This window comes from Hypanus sabinus, chromosome 21 (assembly GCF_030144855.1).
Source record: "Hypanus sabinus isolate sHypSab1 chromosome 21, sHypSab1.hap1, whole genome shotgun sequence".
NCBI classification, from domain to species: domain Eukaryota; kingdom Metazoa; phylum Chordata; class Chondrichthyes; order Myliobatiformes; family Dasyatidae; genus Hypanus; species Hypanus sabinus.
The window spans coordinates 17,826,218-17,850,329 of NC_082726.1; the positions used below are offsets into that span (position 1 = coordinate 17,826,218).

General features: G+C 39.2%; 1 protein-coding gene across 3 annotated transcripts in view; it reads left to right on the top strand.

Annotated features, from left to right (window-relative positions):
* sin3aa (SIN3 transcription regulator family member Aa) overlaps nucleotides 1-24,112 on the top strand; it is a 134,548-nt gene that overhangs the window by 79,270 nt on the left and 31,166 nt on the right. For all 3 annotated transcript variants that reach the window (XM_059946067.1, XM_059946066.1, XM_059946068.1), the window contains 9 exons: nucleotides 2,152-2,310; nucleotides 3,803-3,892; nucleotides 6,564-6,682; nucleotides 8,195-8,405; nucleotides 9,237-9,353; nucleotides 10,571-10,809; nucleotides 11,760-11,943; nucleotides 17,747-18,326; nucleotides 23,400-23,569. In XM_059946067.1, coding sequence (XP_059802050.1) covers nucleotides 2,152-2,310; nucleotides 3,803-3,892; nucleotides 6,564-6,682; nucleotides 8,195-8,405; nucleotides 9,237-9,353; nucleotides 10,571-10,809; nucleotides 11,760-11,943; nucleotides 17,747-18,326; nucleotides 23,400-23,569 — 1,869 coding nt within the window. The remainder of the gene's footprint in view (nucleotides 1-2,151; nucleotides 2,311-3,802; nucleotides 3,893-6,563; nucleotides 6,683-8,194; nucleotides 8,406-9,236; nucleotides 9,354-10,570; nucleotides 10,810-11,759; nucleotides 11,944-17,746; nucleotides 18,327-23,399; nucleotides 23,570-24,112) is intronic.

The following is a 24,112-nucleotide window of genomic DNA, read 5'->3' on the forward strand; positions in this document are numbered from 1 at the left end:
TTGCTGAAATTGAATGCAAGGTATACCACTCAACCAGCTGGTATATCTTGCTCCTGTATGCCCTCTTGTCTCCATCTGAGATTCTGCCAATAATGGTTGTATCGTCAACAAATTTATATATGGCATTTGAGCTGTGCCTAGCCACACAATCATGGTATGGCAAGGGTAATGTAGTGTGCTAAGCAAGCATTCCTGACGTGTGCCAGCATTGATTGTCAGTGAAGAGGAGATGTTATTACCAATCCGCACAAATTGTGATCCAATTGTATTGGGAGGTACAAAGGCCCAGGTCCTGCAGCTTTTCGATCAGGACTAAAAGAATGGTGCTGTTAAACGCTGAGCTATAGTCAATGAACAGCATCCTAGCATAGGCGTTTGTATTGTCCAGGTGATCTAAGACGAAGTGAAGAGCCATTGAGATTGCATCAGAAATTGACCTATTGTGACCATTATCAAGTTGCAGTGGGTTTAGGTCCTTTATGAGGCAGGAGTTGATTCTAGCCATGACCAACCTCTCAAAGCACTTCATCACTGTAGATTTGAGTACCACTGGATGATAGACGTTAAGGCAGCTCACACTTCTCAGGCACTGGTATAATTGTTTCCGTTTTGAAGCAGATGGGAACTTCTGACTGTAGCAGTGAGAGGTCAAAAATGATTTTGAATACACCAGAAAGTTGTTTTCAGAGTCTTAGCAGATACTCCAAAGGGCCTGCTGCCTTGCAAGGGTTAACCTTCCTGAAAGACATCCTGACATTGGTCTCTGAGATGGAGATCACAGGGTGCATCTGGGATCCTCGCAGCTGTAGTTATATTCTCCTTTTCAAAATGGGCATTGAAGGTGTTGAGCTCATCTGGTAGTGAAGCATCATAGCCATTCATGACATTGGGTTTCACTTTGTAGGATGTAATGGCCTGCAGACCCTGCCAGGGTTGACATGCATCTGATGTTGCCTCCAGTAACTTGGAATTGTTTCTTCACGTGAAATAGCCCTTCTCAAGTCATACCTGGTTTCTGGGTGCAGACCTGGGTCACCATACTTAAATGCCACAGATCTAGCTCTCATCAGACAACAATCCTCCTGGTTCATCCACAACTTTTGGTTTGGGAATGTACAGCAAGTTTTCATAGGTACACACTCCTCCACACAGTATTCTTCTACATCTTTACAGTATCTTCTAAGTGATGCTTTGCAAAGTCTTTCTAGGCAATGGTATTTTTTTTTTAGCGGGCTTATTCCTTGCCACTCTTCCATAAATACCCTTCTTGTGCAAGGCCTTGGAGATTATGGAGCCATGAATTTCATCTCCATTTGCAGCCACTAACTTCTACAGCTCACCCAGAGTGACTGTTGGCATCGCAGTAGCGTCTCTTACAAGTGCAACTATTCTCCAGTGTCTAAATTTAGAGGCGTGGCCTGATCTAGGCTGTGTGGCTGTGGTTTCTTCACTTTTTCACAATGGACTGCACTGAGCTCCAAGGTATGTTCAGCGTCATTAAGGCAGTCTGGTACCCTTCCTCAGATTTGTGCTTCTCGATGATCATTTCCCTGACATGCCTTAAATGCTCTTTTGTCTTCATTTTGGTTTGGTCTTTTGAAAATCTACATACTGTTGGACCTTACAAAGAGAAGGGGGATTTATTCTTGAAAACAGTTGATAACAATTTTCTACATCAACAAATTGGGTTTATTTGGTGAAGTAGTACAGTATAGTGCACCTGAGGATGGTTAGTATAGTATTACAAAGAGGATGAATACTTTCTCAGCCTCATAATTTTAGTTTTTAATTTGTTGTAAATTGTTAACAGGTTTTGGAATTTTTCTTCTGATTTGATGTGATGCACAATGTTTTGTAGATTGGTTCAGAAACTCCTACTTCAATATATTTTAAATTTTGAAAATGGGACAGTAAAATGTGAAAATAGTTATGGGGGCTGAATACTTTTTCAAGGTACGGTAAATGGAAGTGCAGGTAGCTGCTCCTAGGATCTGATTTGAGTACTTAAATCTGTTACCAATTGTAACACCCAAGTGTTGGTTCCCTGTCATGATACATGGGAAGATGAATGTGCATTGTTTGATTTGTCTCTTTCTTTCTTAACTGTGGTACCTTGAGCTTATCATCAAGCTGAATGTTATTACTCCGCAGCTGCTGAGTAAGACAACAGCAGAGAAAGCAGACTCGGTTAGGAATGATCATGGCAGCACAGTGAAGAAGCCTCAGTTGAACAATAATAAGCAAAGAAGCAACCAGAATGGGTGTCAGATTCGGCGCCACTCAGGCTCTGCAGCCACTCCACCTGTGAAAGTAAGTGTTGGTTTACTGTTATGGCTAGACAGAATTCTGAGTGAAATGGTTCTGTGGACAAGTTCATGTTTCTTTCTGGATATGAATGGACTTCAGTAACAACATTATACAATTGTGCAATCCCTTTAAAGCAGAAGAGCATGCCATTAAGCCCTCAGAGATATAACCAATTGAGGGTGTAGTGAAAATGATCATTTCCCCAAGGTGCTCTTTGAATTATTCTGCAACGTGTGCTTGAGGTTTTTTGTATTAGTTAGTAACTTCCTGGGATATTACCTGTGGTAAATAATGGTTTATTGTAGGTTATAATGTTAGGGTCATTATACTTTGTAACTTGTAGATTATCATTTTGTTAGTTTAATATGGTTATGTTTAACTTGCTCTGTCCTTTTAAACAAAATACTTTCTAAACTTGTTTTTACTTCTGTCGTGTGTCTGTAGCTGTTATAGAACTTCGGATTTTAAAGATTACAGGTCCACGAAATGCAAATAGGGTTTTAAAAAAACAGCAAGTAAGAAATAAACCCACAAATGGAACTGTGTCATCTTGGGTTTATGTCCTGGATTTTTAAATTTATTTATAAATAGACAGAATAGGCAGTGTTGGTCCTTTGAGCCATGCTGCACAGCAGTCCCCTAATTTAATCTTGGCCTAATCACAGCACAATTTACAATGAGCAATTAACCTACCAACCAGTACTTCTCTGGACTGTGGGAGGAAACCCACGTGGTCACAGGGTGAACGTACAAACTCCTTGCAGGCAGAGGCAGGAATTGAACTGGGTCGCTTGTGCCACCTGGTGCAAGTGGGTCAGAAATGGTCTGGGATAATAAATTGAGCCACAAAGACTCTTTCCTGTAAATAATTGCAGTATCAGAATAACTGATTTTTAGCTGATCTGAAGGGAAATTTATAGTTTGGCATGTGGCTGCAAATTCTTGGTCCCTGACATAAAATGACTGTCTTTGTACTAAATATTTAAAGTCTTGGTTTACTTAATACATGTAAGTGGCAGCCTTGCTTTGAAGCCTTTATAAAGTTCTTTAACATGTGATTTCCTGTGATGTAAAATCTTTTGAGCACAGGCTGTATGTATAATACATGCTTTAGCTTATTATATGTTAAACTGGTATATTCAATTATGAAAACAGTCTCAGTTCTGTATAGGAAGATAATGAAACTATATAGTTCCATTTGGAACAAGAAAAGGTAAGCTTTTGACTAAAGTTCATACATTATGAGCTTCTAATCATTGGTGAATTACAGAGGGGTGATAAGGCCATCAAGCTGCTTGTGTACTGTGTTGGTCAGGGACTGCTGTGGAAATGGAGGCACATGTAATGCAAATAGGTTGCTAAACTGTCCATAGTAAAGAACTACTGTATTTTAAGTATGTCCAGTGTCATTCAGGTGTAAAACTTATTTGTAATGTATAAAGATAAACCGCAGTAATCCAGTATTGTTAGTGATTATGTTTTCTTCTTTTTGTAGAAAAAACCAAAGATGTTGGGATTGAAAGACCAGTCGCTGGCTGAGGTCAATAAACATGGAGCTGGAACAGAAACTTTATTCTTTGAAAAGGTGACTGAGTTTGACTTCAAATCAGTGAATTTAAGAGATTGATTTGACGAAACCTTTATCACTGTATCACTAAACATTCCATTACTCAAGGGTGTTAAAACAGTGTTCTGTTCTCCAAAGAAGCTCTTGGCCATGCAACTGTTTGACTGTGGATAGTTTTGAAAGAGAAATATTATATAACCAATGTTGAAAGTGAAATGAACCAGGAGAAGCCTGGACTGATATCTTGCCCTACTGTCCTGTTTATTATTTATTGTAATTATGTAATTTATTATTTATTGTAATGTCTGCACTGTTTTTGTGTACTTTATGCAGTCCAGTGTAGGTCTGTAATATAGCTTTCTCTGTTTTTTTGTTACATAGTTCAGTCTAGTTTTTTGTACTGTGTCATGTAAACCATGGTCCTGAAAAATGTTGTCTCATTTTTACTGTGCACTGTACCAGCAGTTATGGTCAAAATGACAATAAACATTGACTTGACTTGAGAAGGCTGTAATAGATTAGAAGCCAGAAATATGTGATATAAGTGGTGATGGTACAGGCAAATGGGGTGGTAATACATTAAGTAGAGAAACAAAATTTACTGTAAATGACCCTTACTTATTGTTGAGCCTGAATTGCTATGAAGGACCTAATCTAAAGATAAATTATTTCTTAAAATTTTGTTGAGTTTCATTGGGATATTGTTGATGTCAGAATCAATATGCAGCAGAGAGGTTAATGGCAGATAATCAAAAACCCAGGTTCATCGTTCTGGGGTGAATGGAGGTGTTAAGATGGAAGTGGTATTTTGGTTTGTGCAGTTCTGAAACCGGTTATAGCAATATTAACTGCTGTTTAATTTGGTATATACTCAAAGATGGATGGAATGATGATAACACACATTGACGTGGATGACAGTTAACCAGGACTAGGCTGCTGATTAATCCACCTTGCAACATCTTAATGGATTGATAATATCTATTGTCTGTATACTGTGTATTACCAGATATTGTCTGGAATGAAGTGCCATAGTTATGAGGAGAGATTGAATAGGCTGGTTTATTTTCAGTGCAAAGTAGGAAACTGAGGAGTGACCTATTTGAGGTTTACAAAATGAGGGCCATAAATAGGATAGATGGTGGGAATCTTTTGTTGTGCAGGGGAGTCCAGAACGAGAGGGAGAAGGAAGAAATCTAAAGAAAAACTGAGGGGCAGGTTTTTCACATAGAGGATGATGAATATTTGAAAAGAGCTCCCAAAGGAGATAGTGGAGGGAAAAAGTAATAGAATATTAAAAGATATTTTGACAGATACCTGGATAGGAAAGGAATATAGAAACGTGAGGCCATTGTGGGAAAATGTGATTAACATAGTTAGGCATCATGTAGATGAGGGGCTTTAATGGCCCCTTTTCTGTTTTGTATGTTCCTGTAATTCTATATAAACTTCTTCCTTTGGATTGCAATCAACTTTAAAAAGGCTTTTAGATAGGCAGAAATTACTCTATGTTTTATCTGTCATTTCTACTTTCCACATGCATTTCAATTGAAAATGAAGCAAATATACAGTTCTAAATTATAACAATCCTGTACTTCAGAATAAACATTTGAAACATGTACAGTTATCCAAGGATATCAATAGGTCCGTTTAATATCAGAGAATGTATACAATATACGACCTGAAATTCTTGTTCTTTGCACACATCCATGAAAACAGAAGCTGCCCCAAAGAATGACTGACAGTAAAAGCCCAAAGCCACCCCTACTTCCCCCCCACATGCACAAGCAGCAGCAAAGCAACGACCCTTCTCCCGCCCCCACTTCCTTCAGCAAAAAGCATCAGCACCCTACACCCACCAGGCAAGCAATAGGAACACCCCTATTGAGAGACTATGATCTGCAGTACAACAGAAACTTAATTGTTCACGTAACAATTCAACATACCACAGGCTCGTTCTCTCTCCCTAGTACAGGGACAGAGAGGTGTCTCCCTTTTACAGTGAGAGTGGAGATCAACAAAAGCAAACAATTCACTGATTATGGTGTTAAAGTGTGCTGTGTTGTTTCCCCATCCCCCCCCCCCCAACCAAGTTCTCCAACTTAAGAATTGGCTGCAAACTACCCTATGAACGAAAGAGGGAGAGAGCACGCGATTCACTGAGTACAGAGACCCCAACAGCTGATCCAATTTCAGTCAGTGATACTGGCATAAAATCGGCTCGTGCCCAAAGCCCTGAAGCCTCGGAACTTGAAAGGCATGCTTGTCTTCTAAGCTGCATCCTTGGGATATTGCAAAGAATTGAATTTTGAGTGTAGCCCTAGGTCAGGACCTCTGACGAAGCCCCATCCATCTTGAAAAGGAAAAAGAGACACATTAAAGGTTGAAATTATGCTGTTTTGGCAGATGAGCTTGAAGGAACTGCTGTAGCTCCACTCAATCAGTTTGATTAAATAGAAAGCTAAAAATTTGTACTTTTTTCTTCTATTGTGAGAACAAGAAAGTACAAACTTTACCCCTACCTGCATGGGATTTAAGTATGTATTTGTTAAGGTTAGCTCTGTAAATAGAAAACATGATGGTTTGCTGTATTGGTGAGGCACTTATTAACTATTTTGTTTTACAGCTTCTCAGTTAGTACAAATGATTGCAGGATAGAAAATGCCTATAAAGTGTTATGATTTGATTTTAGGTTCGTAAGGCGCTACGGAGTGCAGAGGCTTATGAGAATTTCCTACGCTGTCTTGTCATTTTTAATCAGGAGGTGATTTCTCGTGCAGAGTTGGTCCAGCTTGTGTTTCCTTTCCTGGGGTGAGTAACCTGAGCGGACAGGGTGTTGGTTTCTGATTGGGGTTTAAACTTTAAACATTGAAGCATCATTTTTGTTCAGAATAAATACTTTGCTTGAGTTTTATTTTGAATAAAAGGATTTTGTGGTTACATATTTATTCAGCATAATAACTTTTAGGCAATAATGTGAGATTTGTTACTTTGATCTAAGGCTAAATCAAAAAAACTGAGCCTTTGGATGTAAGCTTGGAAAATAATCTACAGTTTGAAAAAGCAAACCAGTGATTTAATTGTGCTTGCAGAGTTATTCAGAATGCTTTCTTTTGGTAAGTGGACACAAAAAGGGTTAGAAGAGGAGCTTCAGATGACAGTTCAGCTGGCACTCCCCATCATTTACTTCAAAGCAATTAACAACCTTATTCTGTCCACTACCACAATAGTGACTATTGTATTTTAAATTACCAGGGTTTAAGATCTTTTGATAGACGTAAAGACTCAACAGAATTTGGACCAACATGCATTTCCTGAGAGCATCAATTCACCGTCGTATTGGGGAACTCTATTTAATAATGCTGGTCTGCAAGCTCTTAAGTGAATTTAATTTACTTTCCATTGCATGTTTATAATGTTTCATAAGTTACTCAGCAAGAAGAGACTACTCTCTATGTCTCATTAAACAAATTAATTTGCTTTTCTCTGAAAGAAGAGGGTGGCACATCCAGATATTGGATTATCAGGGGGTTAAAGAAAAAAAATCATATCGAATTGAATTTCGGTTTATTGTCATTTAGAAACCACAACTGCAATGTAGTTAAAAAATGAAACAACGTTCCTCCAGAATCATATCACAAAAGCACACAACAAAACAGACTACACCAGAAAATCCACATAATGTTTGGCAATCCCCAAATCCAGAGTCTGGAGAGGCTGCTGCATATTATCCACAGTATACTTAGTTTAAAAAGATAACTTAAAAGTGTCCTATCCTTCATTGGCCACAATCTACATGATGGAACTTAATATAACTATACCACACAGATATATTGTGGTAGAAAGCTTGTTTTGAGACCAGTAGATTTCAGTATATGTTGGCTGAGAGATTGAGAACCCTGAGAGCAGGGAAAAGCTGAAGGCTAAATTAGATTGGGTAAGTACATATCAGACCAGAAAAAGCAGCACTGAGCAAGGCTAGTAGAGCCACAGCAGAGCACTAGCAAGTTGGTTTTGATGGTGACTTCCCCCCCACCATTGTTGTGTATGTGGAATTTACACATCCTTTGACCATGGCTAATTGCCCCTGTATGCTTTGGTTTCCTACCCGTGCCAAAGTTGGTAAATTAATTAACCACTGTAAATTGGTGCAAGTATTTGGATGAGTGGTAGAATCTCAGAGGAATTGATGGAAAGGTGGAGAGAACAAAATAGGATTCGTGTAAGTAGTTGGTAACAACTTGGTGGGCATAAGGGCATGTTTCCTCGATTTATGGTTTTGCAACAATATTTTCTCTTTGAATTGTTCATATTGTTTTGCAGAAAGTTTCCTGAGCTCTTTGTGTGGTTTAAGAATTTCCTGGGTTATAAGGAGTCTTCCCACATTGAGGCATTTCCAAAGGAGAGAGCTACAGAAGGTATTGCAATGGAAATTGATTATGCTTCTTGTAAACGACTTGGTTCAAGTTATCGTGCCCTGCCTAAAAGCTTCCAGCAACCCAAGTGTACCGGCAGAACTCCTCTTTGCAAAGAAGTAAGGAACATTTTATGAACTATTTTGTTGCACACTAAATTCTGCGGTAGTTAAGTGTGGAATTCCTAAATAGCTGAACAGCTCATGTCGGCCATCAAGTTGTGTCGGTGACTCTCAGACTGAGTATAGTTATTTTGTGACAAAAATCACTGGTGCAGGGTATTGGTATGCTTGTCAAAACAATTTTTAATACATGATAAAATTGTACAAATCTAGGCACAGATCACAAAAACTTTTAGTATTTCATATGTGATTTTTTTTTAATGTGACATTCTCCATATAAGTTATCAGAAGTATTTGTATGAACTCAGAATCATGGTAGTAGTGTGAGAAACTAATTCAGCAAAGTTTTTTTAAGTTCTGCCAGAGATAATCTTGCTAATACCTTTGGGTCTTGTCACATAAATTAACACTGCAAGAGTATGTACGAACATTGGTAGAAGCATTGATTCTGCAGATAGTCTCACATCTTATTGGCGCGTGGCCAAGTGATTAAGGCGTTCATCTAGTGATCTGAAGGTTGCTTGTTCAAGCCTTGGCTGAGGCTGTGTGTATGTGTGTCCTTGAGCAAGGCACTTAACCACACATTGCTCTGCGACAACACCGGTGCCAAGCTGTATGGGTCCTAATGCCCTTCCCTTGGACAACATCGGTGGCGTGGAGACGGGATGCTTGCAGCTTGGCCAACTGCCGGTCTTCCATTAAAAAAAACCTTGCCCAGGCTTGCGCCCTGGAAACTTTACAAGGTGCAAATCCATGGTCTATCGAGATTAACAGAGGCCTACCTACCTTATTATTGCCCTGGAACTATCACTGGTGCTTTTGTTTCAGGTATTAAATGATACATGGGTGTCTTTCCCCTCCTGGTCTGAAGACTCCACCTTTGTCAGCTCAAAGAAAACACAATACGAAGAACACATCTATAGGTGTGAAGATGAGAGGTTTGAGGTAAGAAAATCTGCAAACTAGACATGTGGACATACAGGTACTTGTAACGTTGAGCCTTTACTTCCTATTTATATATTCAATATTAGATTGTATCCATAGCTTGTTTTTGACTGATTTCTGTCCACAATCTGTTGCTTAAATTGATAACATTTGGCCTTAATTCAGGTATTGATTTTGGCAGTTTAAAGTGTGATCTAATTAAGCATTAAAATATTAGAAGGATTTGGTAGGAAACATTAGTCCTGATATAAGAACCTGGACAATTTAAGAGCAAAATCAGGAGGCCCTTTTACTACACTCTGGAAAACTAAGCTCTATCACCCCAAAAGGTTTTGGATGTTTGAACGTAAAATACAAAATTTCTGTTAGGCAAGGCTGTCAAGGGATACGAAGATAAGTTTGACAGATTGAGTTGTGTTGTATATAAACCATGATTCGTTTGGATGCCAGAGAAAACCAAATGGTGAATAGCCTCATTCAGAAGATGCTCATATGACACAGTTCATAAGTATTTGTGAAGTTGTACTTAGTGGTATATGTAGAAAACCCCGTTCTATTTTTCCACTCTGAAATATAACCTCATTATTTAGGATCTGATCAGTGATCCGTGAGGAAGATTACTAGTTACACCTTCTGGTCATATAGTAGCAGGATTGGTCTAATTGCAGTGCTCCGAGTATTTACCATTGGTGATTAAATCACAGTGGGTGTGGATCGTGTGCAATTTCAAAGTAAATCAGTAGACACTAGAACTGTGATCTTTTCTAAATACTTCAATCTAATCCTTCAGCAGTGGTTTTAAAAAATGAGGTTTTATTCTTGTTTGCTATAAGGCAATCTTCTTATGACATGATTTATCTACTTGATTCAGTCCTGAACAAATGGTATTATTTACCTTTTCCTCCTTCTCCAGTTCCTTATGAATGCAACACATGTCATTCCTATATCGAATGAAAGGAACAGGAGCTTCTAACAGAAGCTTATAAATAATTGTTTAGGATTTATTAGGTTGTGCACAAAAGAATCCTACAAACATTTACTGTCCTCTCAGGTACTACTCCATTAAATGTATTCTGGGTCATTAGTGCTGGTCTTGATTAGAATTTGATACCTGACTCTGTACTTTAGAAATGTCTTACCTTCTCACACAAACAAATTGGAAAATTTTGTCATTCAGCAAAAAAAACAAGTTTCTTATGTTGGATATTTTTCCACAGCTTGATGTTGTCTTGGAAACAAACCTAGCAACGATCCGTGTCCTAGAAACTGTTCAGAAGAAGCTGTCACGAATGTCAGCAGATGACCAAGCTAAATTCCGTTTGGATAACACCCTCGGAGGCACTTCAGAAGTGATTCACCGTAAGGCTATTCAGAGGATATATGCAGACAAGGCTGCAGACATTCTTGATGGACTGAAAAAGAACCCTGGTGTAGCTGTTCCTATAGTACTAAAAAGGTAGCTTTATTCTGACATTGCCTTATATTAGTGTTACTAAATGTACTAAAGATTGACTCCTTTAGAAAGCCTCAACAAGTGGGTTTCTATATTTGAGATGGAGTCATGGCACTTTTTGTCGTAAGAGTTTAAGAACTGTGACCAATAAAGGCCACACATCTGGTAGTGTGGCTGTTTAGTTATTCTGTAAAATCATGGCAAATGTGATTTTATTTTCAGCTTTATTTTCCTGTGCAATCCTCAGCTTCCAAAAATTCATAATCCTCCAGAAATTCTTTCTCGTCTGTCTTCAATAAGTGATCCCTTATTCTAAAATTAAGCTTTGTAGACCTGAGTTCTTCTGAGAGGAATATTCCATGTTGTCAAGTCCTCAGTATTTTTATCCAGATTTTCATGAATGAACTACTGGGGGCCAGAAAATGCTCTTGGAACTGTATTCTATCTTTTTCAGAAAACGAAGGAGATGGAAGTTTGGTAAAGTAAATCAAGTTGTATAAAACACTAATTCTGAAACAGGACTTTCCTTCAAGGTATAATTTTGATGTTGGTACCAAGAGAAAGCTTAACATTAATGAACTCTACCTTCAGATCAGTTTTAAATGTGCCCACTTTAAGTCCATTGTTTTTAGATCTTTCTTCCCAGTCAGGACAGATGAATACTACTATGTCAGTGGGAGTTGAATATCATGAGTTGGGTGACAACTTCTTAGGATACCAGTCTTGGTTCTCTATATCCCACTGGTAGCAGAGTTGCAATTGCGAGCTGATTTCGAAGGAGTGATTTGTGATTCAGCAAGGACCAATCTTTTTCTTATGTCATTTTGTCAAAGTTACATGTTCCTGCTATTATTCTCTTTGCTCCATCACTTCACATGTGCACATTGCCATAAATTGCAACTTGGAACCTTTGGAATTTTTATGTTAGAATCTTTTTTTTGTCTCACCTCTAGGTTAAAAGCAAAAGAGGAAGAATGGCGAGAAGCACAAAGAGGTTTCAATAAAATTTGGAGAGAGCAAAATGAGAAGTACTACTTGAAGTCCCTTGATCATCAGGGAATCAACTTCAAACAGAATGACACCAAAACCCTGCGCTCCAAAAGTTTGCTCAATGAGATAGAGAGCATATATGATGAGGTATAATGTTGTAACTGGTGTCTGTTTTCTTTAGGGGAAAGCAATGACTACTATTTTTGTGGCTGGTCATTTTGATGGTGCAATATTAAGGGACCTCATAGCCACTAATGGTAATAAGCTACTAGCAGAAATTACTGGTTATGTGTTTGGACCTTAACTTTAAAAATCCAGATCAATTTGGTGTGAGTTACTTATTTATTGAAATACAGTATGGAATAGGCCCTTCTGGCCCTTCAGGTCGTGCCGCCCAGCAACCCCCGATTTAATCATAGCCTAATCACGGGATAATTTACAATGATCAATTAAGCTACTAATCGGTACGTCTTTGGACTATGGCAGGAAACCGGAGCACCTGTGGAAAACCCACGCATTCCATGGGGAGGACGTACAGACTCCTTGCAGATGACGTCGGAATTGAACTCTGAACTCTATGACGCCCTGAGCTGTAATAGCGCCGCGCTAACTGCTCTGCTACCATGATGAGTTAATTGTTCACTATGACCCCATTTACCTGGTTACGCTTCTGCTTTCAATGAATATGATTAGATTGTACGCAACGTTTCTCTTCTTGCCCACAGATTGCTGGTTGTTATAATAATGCATTTAGATCTCTCTCTTCATTAATGTCTTTCTTCACAGTGCTACCCTTCTTTCCCACTTTCCTCCAGTTCATGCTGGTGGTCTCTCTTTTCCACAGGCTTCCAAGCATGCACATGTATCACCACTAATATCTAATGCTGCTTAAAAGATTTAATTTTCTGCTTAACATATGCAGTAAATTTCCCTCTGCTGAGGCATCAGATAGGACCTGGTATTGAGAAAAGATGGAAATTCTTAGTAGGCAGCTGATATTTTGTCTGAGTTTTGATTTTAAAAAGAGAGACGCCATAGTACCCCATCAGTTCATACCTCTTAAGATTTTTTGCACCATTATAAAAAATATTCTCTTAATTATTTAGCAGCCATTGAGATTGGCAGGTTGGAGTTAGTGCTAGGAAGCACGTCTTCATATGGGATTTGGTGCTTGCTCTTTAACCATAATGTCCTTGGGTGTAATTTGTAGAAGGTACTTTGGTGAATTATACTACTACAAAATTGCTCAATGGTTTCTGGAAGATTGTTTATTCTGGGATTTTCTCTACTGCTTGCGTCACCCAATTATGCCTGTTAAATTGTAGCACTGTCACAAGTATTGGAGCTTGGCATAGTTTTTCATGCTGGCTAGTTTTGAGAACATGTAATTTTAAGTTGATCTGCAAAAGAATCAGAGAGATAGGGTGAGGACAGTTTCTTTTATGTTGGGAATTGTTATGAGTTCTACTGCCTGATAGAGCTGTGGAAGCAGATTCAAACCAGTGTTCAGAAGTGAATTGAATCACTCTTGGCAAAAAAGATTTTAAGAATCAATGTGAAACTGCAGGATAAGGGACAATACAATTGCTCTTTTTGAAGAATCAACAAAGGAAACATGGGCTGACATGCTTTCTGTGCTATATAATTCTGAGTGTTATACTACTGGTTGACTTAATTGTGAACTGAAATCTCTTCCAAAAATCAATTTGTGCTTTATAAAACCTTGAGTAATTATGTGTATTCAAATCTTTTACAAAATTGAACCGATTCAGAAACCTGCAGGTGCCATTCCTGTGATGCTCCTCTCCTTTTTCTTCAGAAAGTTGAGTGTTCAAATCAGTTACAAAGCTTTGGACACAAATTGTAGAGAATACTTTGAAGGAAGTGGTTTCTATCAGGATGCAGTCTTTCTAATAAAACAATGAAAGCATTGCGGCAGCAGAGTGGAATTCTTAGGTGTTCTGGCCAGTAGTAGTGCCTCAGATAATTTAGCTAAAAGCATGATTATTATCTTGTTAACGTGTGAAGTATAGTTTTTTCTAAGTATAGTTTTGACTCTTCATCATTGGCTTTGATGCACTACTGTTTATCTAGAGGTGGCCATAAAATTGCAAATAACAGCAGAACAATCTGAAAGTACTCAGCTGGCCAAGCAGCGTTACAGAGAAAAAAGAGCGAGAGGGGTTAAGAGTGAATGTTTTAGGTATCTAATATTTAGAAGTATCAGGAACAACAGTGATGACCTTGAGGTTTGGATGCATCTACGATATTGAGGCCATTACAAAGATTTAGCTATCACAATGGCAGGAATAGATGCTGAATGTTTTGGGGTTTAGATATTTCAAAAGGGTCAGAGAGGGAGGTAAAAGAGTTGGGGGAGTGGCATTGCATTATTATCACAGCTCCGGAAAGGGAAGATGGAGGGATCATCTACTTGGGTCAGTGTGGGTAGAAGTCAGAGACAGGAATCACCCTATTAGGAGTATTCTATAGCCCCCCGCACCGAGGAGCACATTGGTAGGCAAATTTTGGAAAGGCGCAAAAATAACAAGGTTGTTGTCATGGATGACGTCAGCTCCCCAAATATTGATTGGCACTTCCTTAGTGCAAGAGGTTTAGCTGGGGCGGAATTTGTTAGATGTGATGATGCAATACATGTGCAGGCTGACTAGAAGAGAAGTCATACTGGATCTAGTACTGGGCAATGAGCCCGATGAGGTGACAGATCTCTTAGCAGTGAGCATTTCGGAAACAGTGACCACAACTCCTTTGCCTTTAGCATAGCCTTAGACAAAGATAGGAGCAGAGGGTATAGAAAAGTATTTAATTGGGGGAAGACTAATTATCATGCTCTTAGGCATGAACTTAGAAATAGAAATTGGTACAGCTGTTCTTGGGAAATGTACAACGGAAATGTGGAGGATGATTAGGGAGTCCATGTATAGTGTTCTGGGTAGGATTGCCCCATTTAGGAAGGGAAAGGTAGGGTGAAAGAACCATGGTTGACAAAAGAGGTGGAACATTTATTCAAGAGGAAGAAGGAAGCATATTCAAGGTTAAGGAAGCAAAGATCAGCCAGGGCTCTGGAGAGTTACAAGTTAGTCAGGAAGGAACTTAATAAGGGACATAAGAGAACTAGAAGGGCTCATAAGAAGTTCTTGGTGAGTAAGATTAAGGAAACCCCCAAGGCGTTATATACATATGTGAAAAACAGGAGTATGACTTAGAGAGAGGGTAGGACTGGTCAGGGAAAAAAGATATGCCTGGAGTCGGATGAAAGGGGAAGGTCCTTAATGAATACTTTGCTTCAGTATTCACCAGTGAGAGGGACCTTGACAAATGTGATGTCATCACATAACTGGCTAATGTGCTAGAAAATGTTGAGGTTAAGAAAGAAGGTTGTGTTGGAAGTTTTGAAAGGCATTAGGGTAGATGAGTCCCTGGGGCCAGAGGGGATATGTGCCACATTATTATGGGAAGTGACAGAAGAGATTGTCATGCTGTTGACGATGATCTTTGTGTCACAGGAGTAGTAACAGAAATTGGAGTTTGGTAAATGTTATTTGTTCATAAAAGGGAGTAGGGATAATCCTGTAAATTACACACCCTTGAGTCTAACATCACTGGTAGGTAAGCTATTAGAGAAGATTCTTAGAGACAGTATTTATAAAGCATAGTCTGATTAAGGGTAGTCAGCATGGTTTTTGAGGAGCAGAACTTGCCTTGGGGCCTGATTGATTTCTACGAAGAAATGACAAAACAAATTGCAGGTAGAGTGGTGAATGTGGTTTATATGGATTTTAGTAAAGCTTTTGATAAGATTTCCCATGGTAGGCTTATTCAGAAAGTCATAAGGCATGGGATCTATGGAAACTTGGTTGTGTAGATTCGGAATTGGCTTGCCCACAAAAGGCAGAAGGTGGTAATAGAGGGACTTACTGAGGAAGTGGAAGGGTGGGTTAGTAAACTTGCAGATGACACAATAGTTGGTGGTGTTACGGATAGTGTAGAAGATTGTTACATGTTATTTGTAGGATGCTGAGCTGAGAAGTGGCAGAAGGAATTCAGTCGGGGAAAGTGTGAAATAATTCACTTTGCAAGGTTGAGCTTGAAGCTGGAGTACAACGTTAATGGCAGGATTCTCAGCAGTGTAGAGGAGCAGGCGAATCTTAGGGTCCACTTCCATCAAATGCACAAGTTGATTGGCTGGTCAAAAAAGCATATGGAGTGTTGACCTTCATTGGTCAGAGAATTGAGTTCAACAGCAGTGATGTAATGTGGCAGTTCTAGCACTTGCAGATTTTCTCTTGTCAGTTCTATAGAACTCTAGTTTGACTACACTATTGTGTTCAGTTCTAGTCACCTCATTATTGGAAGGATATGGAGGTTTTGGGGGAGTGCTGCATGGATTAGAGAGCATGCCTTATGAGGTAAAGTTGAGCAAGCTAGGGCTTTTCTCTTTGGAGTGAAAAAGGATGAGAGGTGGCTTGATACAGGTGTATAAGATGATAAGAAGCATAGATAGGTGGACATTCAGCCCCTTTTCCCCCCAAAATGCTAATCATTAATACAAGACAAACTTTTATTGGAGGAAAGTATAGAGAGGATGTCAGAGGTAGTTTTTTTTTACACAGAGAGTGGTAAGAGACTCTTAGATAGGCACAAGGAAGAAAGAAAAATAGACATCTATGTGAGAGGGAAGGGTTAGATTGATCTTGGTGTAAGTTAAAAGGTCGGTACAATGTCATGGGTCGAAGGGCCTATGCTGTGCTGTACTGTTCTATGTTCTATGTAAGCAAATTTTAATCTAGGAAAAACTGGAATCAAACATGCCTATTAAGCATTCCCAGTATTTAATGTTTTGTTTTGGATTTCCATTGTTGACATATTTTATTTTTCTATGTAATTGCTTTCTATTTAACAATGCATTAATTGATCACCTTAACACAGGGTGGTGCTGTGACCCTTCTGTTTGTCATATACTTTAATGATCTGGATGTGGATGTAAAAGAGCATTCATACAGTGGTGTTGATAGCAAGGAGGCTAATCTGGCCACTGAGTGATGTTGATGAGTTGGTACGATGGGCAGAGAAATGGTCGGTGGGATTTAATTCTGGAAACATGAGGTGATACGCTTTGGTAGGATTAATAAAGCTGATCTAATGAACAGTAGGACTCTAGGAAATATGAGTAACAGAGACTTTGATGTCATTCTCAAAGGATCCATGAATGTTTGTAACGCATTATGGAAGAAATTAAGAAGGCCCTTGGGATACTTGTGCTTATTAACCAGGGCATACAATATAAGAGCAAAGAATTTAAGGTAAAATCATGTAAAACATCAGTTAGGCCTCTTTTGGGATACTGTGTGCATTTCTAGTCACCATACAATAGAAACAATTTGTACCAGGGAAACTAAAGAGAGAATTCACAAGGATGTTTCTAGGAATTGATTGTTTCAGCTATGAAGGGAGATTGAATTGGTTGGATTTGTTTCCTTTCGAGTGGGGAAGACTGTGGGGAGATCAAAATGAGGTGTACAGATTTACGAGTGAGTGGGATTGCTAGGATATGAAAATAAGAAACACCCCAGTGTGATATAGGTTTAAGGTCGGGAGCAGAACATTTAGAAGGTATTGTTAAGAAGATTTTCTTTCACATAGGGTAGAGCTCACCATATAAAGTATTGGTGGAGTTAGATACTCTCACATTTATAATGTATTCACTCTGTACCTTCAAGTGCTATGCATTGAGGCTACAGACTGAGTGGTGGAAATTGGGATTAACATAGAGAGTTACTGTGTTGATAGCCAGCACAGATGTGTGGCCAGAAGGGCCTGTTTCCCTATTGTATGACTAAATTTGTCAGGTCTTAAACATTATTTATTGAAAGGTTTTATTGTTTTCTATATTTATGCCTAATGCTCCTTTTTCTTTGTGCATGTTTAGCGACAAGAACAGGCATCTGAAGACCATGCACATGTACCATCCGGCTCTCACTTAACCTTTGTTTATGAGGACAAGCAGATCATGGAGGATGCAGCCTCCCTCATTATCCATCATGTCAAGCGGCAGGCTGGGATACAGAAGGAAGATAAGTACAAAATCAAACAAATAATTTATCATTTCATCCCAGACCTTTTGTTCGCTCAGCGAGTTGAGCTGTCAGATGTAGAAGATGAGAAAGAAGATGAAGAAGATGAAGAGATGGACATTGACGAGAGTACGGGGGCAACCAAAAAGCACAATGGCATCGCTGGTAGCCCACCCAAGCCAAAATTAATGTTCAACAATACTGGAGCACAAAAATTGCGTGGCATGGACGATGTGTACAACCTATTCTTTGTGAACAATAACTGGTACATCTTCATCAGGCTTCACCAGATCCTTTGCTCTCGACTCTTGAAGATCTACAACCAAGCAGAGAAGCAGATTGAGGAAGAATGCAGAGAAAGGGACCGTGAAATGCTGACAGGAAAGCGAGACAAAAATGATAGTCCTGCCATTCAGCTTCGACTAAAGGAACCAAGTGAGTATACACTGGGAACTGAGTGTTCCCTCCTCATTTGAAAACAATGACTGTCATTACTTTATTTTCGTATTCAGCTTAACTGAGTTACTGGCTGACCTCCCAAATATTGTACTTGAGTTGTTGACAATGGTAACAAAATTATTAATGAATAATGATTTGCTTAAGTCTGTGCCAGGAACAGGTGGTTCTGGGATTTGGAATAGGGTGGGTGGTGCTTGGGAAAAGCCAAGAGGATGGCCAAGACCCTGCGAAAGAACCAAGGGGGAAGCTGGAGATTGATGGAATAGGTGCGTTGCTGACCTTCTGAAATGCAGAGTCAGTTGGTGAGACACTTTGCATTGCAGAAGAGGCTTAGTGTTTCAGGATCTGCAATGTTGCAATTTGGGTAGGAATTTGTCGATAGGATCTTTTTACAAGTTCACTTGGCAATTTCAGAAATTCCTGTATATCATCTCCTTCGGCCCCTTGGAAATCCCATGGATACATACGTTATTCCTGTGTGAATGCGCCTCCAGGTTTGTTAGTCGATCTTGAATAATCTCCTGAAGTTCCAAGGCGCGGGAGAGAATCTCCCCAGCCTTGGCCTTCCAATCCTCCACTTCTGCCACCCTTTGCTTCGTCTCTTCAACTCTGCCCATTATTTCTTTTAAATCACCAACAGTAGCATTCAACTTCTGGTTAATTTCTTCTCTGAAATCTACCAGTTCCTTTTTTAGAAAACCCACGGAATCACTCAGTTCTTTTTTCAAATCCAAATGAAGTGCTTGTATTTCGGCCATGACGTTTGCATGAACAGCCTCCATATCCTCATGTTCAGCTTGGTTGTTAGCACCGACATTAGTGTCCTCACCATCATTCGGTATTTTATCGCTTGTCTTTGGGTTTTGTTGTGATTTTCCTCTTGTCTTTCTTTTGTTTCCCCCTTTCATGCTTCAGGACCCACTTTTCTATTTAAATAACCATTTCTTATTTAGGGGGAAATAAGACCATCTGGGAGCCCTTACTGATTATGCTGCTGGCTGTATCTGCGCCATACCGGAAGTCACTTAGCAATTTCATATATAGATGTGGGAATGCAGGTTGATGGCTGAGGTCAACTTATTATAACCAGTTTTTAACTTTGACTTGATTGTACTATTTCACTTTTACTGAAAACTTCAAGAAGCTATTCCTCGACAGAATGTGTCAACCCAAAATGTGGACTGTCCACAGATGCTACCTGACTTTGTGAGTTCCTCCAGCAGCTTGTATTTTTATGCTTCAGATCCCTGCATCTGCTGTTTCTTATACCTCCTCTTGATACTTTAGTGGAACCTTTCAGATGGTACATTGTGATTGGGTTGTTGCAGTGAAAAAGAATTGTAGTTTTAAAGCTGGAGCCATACAATATGGAAACAGACCCTTCTGACCAACTGGTTCACACTGTCCAAGATTCCCATCTAAGCTAGTTCCACTTGCCTGTGTTTGACCCATATCCCTTTAAACAAGGGAATCCCAATTTTTTTTATGCCATGGACTCATTCCATTAACTGAGGGGTCCATGGACCTCTGGTTGGGAACCCCTGCTCTAAACCATGTACCTGACCAAATGTCTTCTAAATGTAGTAATGTACCTCCCACAACCACTTCCTCCGGTGGCTCATTCCATCTACTTACCACCCTCTAGGTGAAAAGGGTGGCCTTTCAGGTTCCTATTTAAGTTGCTCCCCTCTCACTTATACTTATTCTGTCTAGTTCTTTATTCCCCGACCCTGGTGAAAAGACTGTATTCAACCTATCTATGCTCTTTCCAATTTTAATACACTTCTATGAAATCACCCCTCATTCACAATGGCCACAACCTGTTCAATATGTCTCCATAATACATCCCCTTGAGTGCTGGCAATATTCTTATAAATCTCCTGCACTGTTCCTAGCTCCTTAGTGGAGATGACATGACACTCAGTGGCCTAAAGGAGTCTTGCAACTAAGGAAACTCCTGCACATTTAAAATGAAATAAAGGTACTAAGGTTAATATTGTTTGATATAACCGTGAAACCCAATTTACTCAAAGACTAAACTGTAAGCACAATGTTTGCATGGGAAATATTTCACACCTATATATTGGAAACTTTTAGTTGCCTATCAGTCAGTGAACTGGGAGATTTTGAAGGATTACCTAAGGGTAGACTACTAACAGGCTACTGAGCCATATGCGTTTATACAGATATTTAAGCTTCCCCTGAGTCTTTTCCTACTACCTTATTTAACTTCATCAAGTGCATTCTTCTGATCCTTTGTGTTATATATATTCTCTGAAGTATATCTGTGCTAGTCATCTCAACAACTCCATGTGATAACAAGCCCCACATTTTAAAATCTATGTAAGGATGATCTTCCTAAATGTCTGTTAGACTCCTTGGGTGAAATGGTAATATAGTGGTTAGCGAAATGCTTTACAGCAATAGCTGTGATTTTGGGGTTCAATTCCCATTGATGTCTGTAAGGAGTTGCATGTTCTCCCCATAACCGTGTGGGTTTCCTCTGGGTGCTCCAGTTTCCTCCCATATTCCAAAGATGTGTGGGTGAGGTTTAGTAAGTTGTGGGCATGCTACGATGGCTTCTCCTTGCACATTTAGGTCTGTGATAGTTATTGACGCAAAGTGCTGCATTCCATTGTATGTTTCAATGTATGTGTGACAAATAAAATTAAACTTATATTAAATCCAGTGACCCCCAAAAGAGTGTTCTGAATTAAATCTTTACATGATCAGAAGGACCATATTATTTTTTTAAGGGAAAAGAAACATTTTCTGCTAACTAAAATCTCTCAAGTTATGTTATCTATTGACAGATTGTTACCTAGTGCTCTTTTAACTATTTTTAAAAACTATACACTATAAGAGTGAGATACACAAAGTCATAAACAAGTTTAAAAAATCTTCAGTATTTTTCAGTTCTTACTCTTGAAAAATGATAGCAAGCAGGATCATACTCATTTATTCTATTATGTGTTACAGTTCTGTGCTCAACATGGCTGTACCAAAAACGATCATATTTAGTGTAACAACTTAAAATACTATGAAACACAGTAAAACACAGTCACCTGACATAGTTGTTCAATGTTTGCTTTGTGAATAGTGATTAGAAATTACAAAAGATTTTCATGTCAAGTGAGTTGTCTGATTATCACTGGAAAGGGTGACTTATTCATTAGCGTAACAATGGCTAAGCTGCCTTGATTGTATTAAATTAGCCCAATCGCAATTGATTCTTTTTACCAAGGTGTTTACCTTGCTGTGAGAGATAGCAGCTTATTGATTCACATCTAGTCTGATGGAATGTCTGCTCAGTTTGTTTCCGATGAGATTTAAGAAGCACATCCATGCGGGATATAACTTTGTGCTTCATATTACATATCATCGGGAAAGCCAGTACGCGGCATTATGAGACAACACCCATAAAATTAAGGCACTTCATTGAACGTGTTTGGCACTGGTGATGCTGAGTATGTATCCTGATTCATTGAACATACATGAACCACAGCATTCTCCATTCAAATTGCCCATATTAGTGACACACGGCCTAGTTGAAGTCAGTTCTAAACTGCAATTCATTTTTGGTTTTCTTTTGCATGTTATCTTATTTCCATACTTTGACTATTAAGTGGTGTCACTTAATGAGGCACCTGCAGAATAAAAACGAAAATTTAAGCCAGTGAGTTTCTGATGTGCATTGGGAACAAATTGTTGTCAGATTGGTGAGAACCTATTGGTTGTCCTTTCAGCTCTGAGTCAGAAAGTTACTGTATTCATACCCATTGCTGCATGACAAGAGCATATACTTGTGTTTATTGCTTAATTTTAGTACCAAATAATGCATTGTGAAAATTGCCATCTCTCAGCTCAGACATTAAAGTGATCTCTTGTCTATTTGTTCTGTTAATTCACAGTGATGATGATATTAATTTAGGTGCAGTAGTGAGTTTTTAATTTTATTCTGTTAAATTTCCTTTTTCAATCAGCTCAATGATATACTTGTAAACTGTAAACATCTCTTTGCTGTTTTACATCTATTCTGCTGCAAGAATTATATATTAAATGAAGTGCCTTGGAATATTTCCTGACTCTACATTCTTTTCTCTTTTAAGTATGTATCCAATTGCATTTGGGGAAAGAACTTTTGACTCTGATTCCACCAATTTTTCAATCAGTGGATCCCAATCATGGGTGCAGTTTTCAATCACTTGAGGCAGGGAAAGAGGCATGTGAGAGTGAGGTTTTTTAAGTGTTTCAGATGGGTGTGAGGGGCTGAGCTTTAGCTGTGGCAGTGGTGGTGAGAGAGTCCTCTACAATTAGAAAACTGGATTCAGTCATCTCCTGGTTCATCCTAAATTACATTGACAGAAACAAGAGAAATTCTGCAGATGCTGGGGCTCAAAGCAACACACAACATGCAGGAAGAGGTCAGCAGGTTGGGCAGCATCCGTGGAAATGAACAGTCAATGTTTCATGCCAAGACCTGACAAAGGGTCTCAGCCCGAAACATTGACCGTTCATTTCTACAGATGCTGCCCGGCCTGCTGAGCTCCTCCAGTGAGTTGACTGTACTATTTTCCTAGCTGCTGCTTGGCCTGCTGAGTTCCTTCAGCATTTTGTGTGTGTTACATCCACAGAAGTACTTTTTAAAGCATAGTCACTGGTGTAAGTAGGAAATCTGGCAGCTAATTTAAATACTCCAAAATTTCTGAAAACAATAACGTTTTATGAGCTGCTAAATTATCTTTATTAGAGACATTGATTAAGGAATGAATATTGGTCTGAACACTGGGGATAGCTCTCCTGTTTTTCTCCACCATATATCCATGGCATTTTATAAGCCAGGTAAGAAAGCAGATGGGAATATAATATCTCATTTGAAAGACTCTCTGGCATTCCCTCAGTGTGCCAGTGTAGATTTTAGTATTCAAATCTTTTGACTGCATATTGCATCAAGTTGCTACAGCTTTATGTGTGAGAGCTCAAATGTTCTGGTCTGGTGGGAACTGCTTTGGGAATGATACTGTAACTTGCTTCTTTGTCAAATTGCAGTGGATATTGATGTGGAAGACTATTACCCAGCTTTCCTTGATATGGTACGGAATCTTCTAGATGGAAACATGGATTCCTCCCAGTATGAGGACACCCTTCGGGAAATGTTTACAATTCATGCGTTCATTGCTTTTACAATGGACAAACTCATCCAGAGTATAGTCAGGCAGGTAAGACATCGCCAATTAGAAACTGGTAAATTGGTTTATCATTACCACAGGTACCAAGGTACAGTGTAAAGCTTGTTTTGCATGCATCTGTACAGATCATTGCATTTCATTAGTTTATCGCGGTAGTACAAGGAAAAAGCAATAACATGATGCAGAGACAAATGTTACATTTGTAGAGAAGATGCAGTGCAGACTGACAGTCAGGAGTAAGGCCAAAACAAGGCAAGTTGTGAGGTACAAGTCAGTGAGTTTTTGTTCAGTAGCTTATAACCGCAGGATAGAAGCTGTTCTTGAACTTGGTGGTATGTGCTTTCAGGCATTTGTATATTCTACCTGATTGGTGGGGGGCGGGGGGAGAGTAATCAAAGACTAATTAAGCTTGGAAACAGGCTCTTCGGACCAACTGGTCCATTCTGACCACAGCAAGTTCTCTGCTAATCCCAGATGCTTGCATTCAGCCCATAACCATCCAAGCCCTTCCACTTCATATACATATTCAAATGCCTCTTAAGTGTTGTGATTATACCTGCCTCACCTACTTCC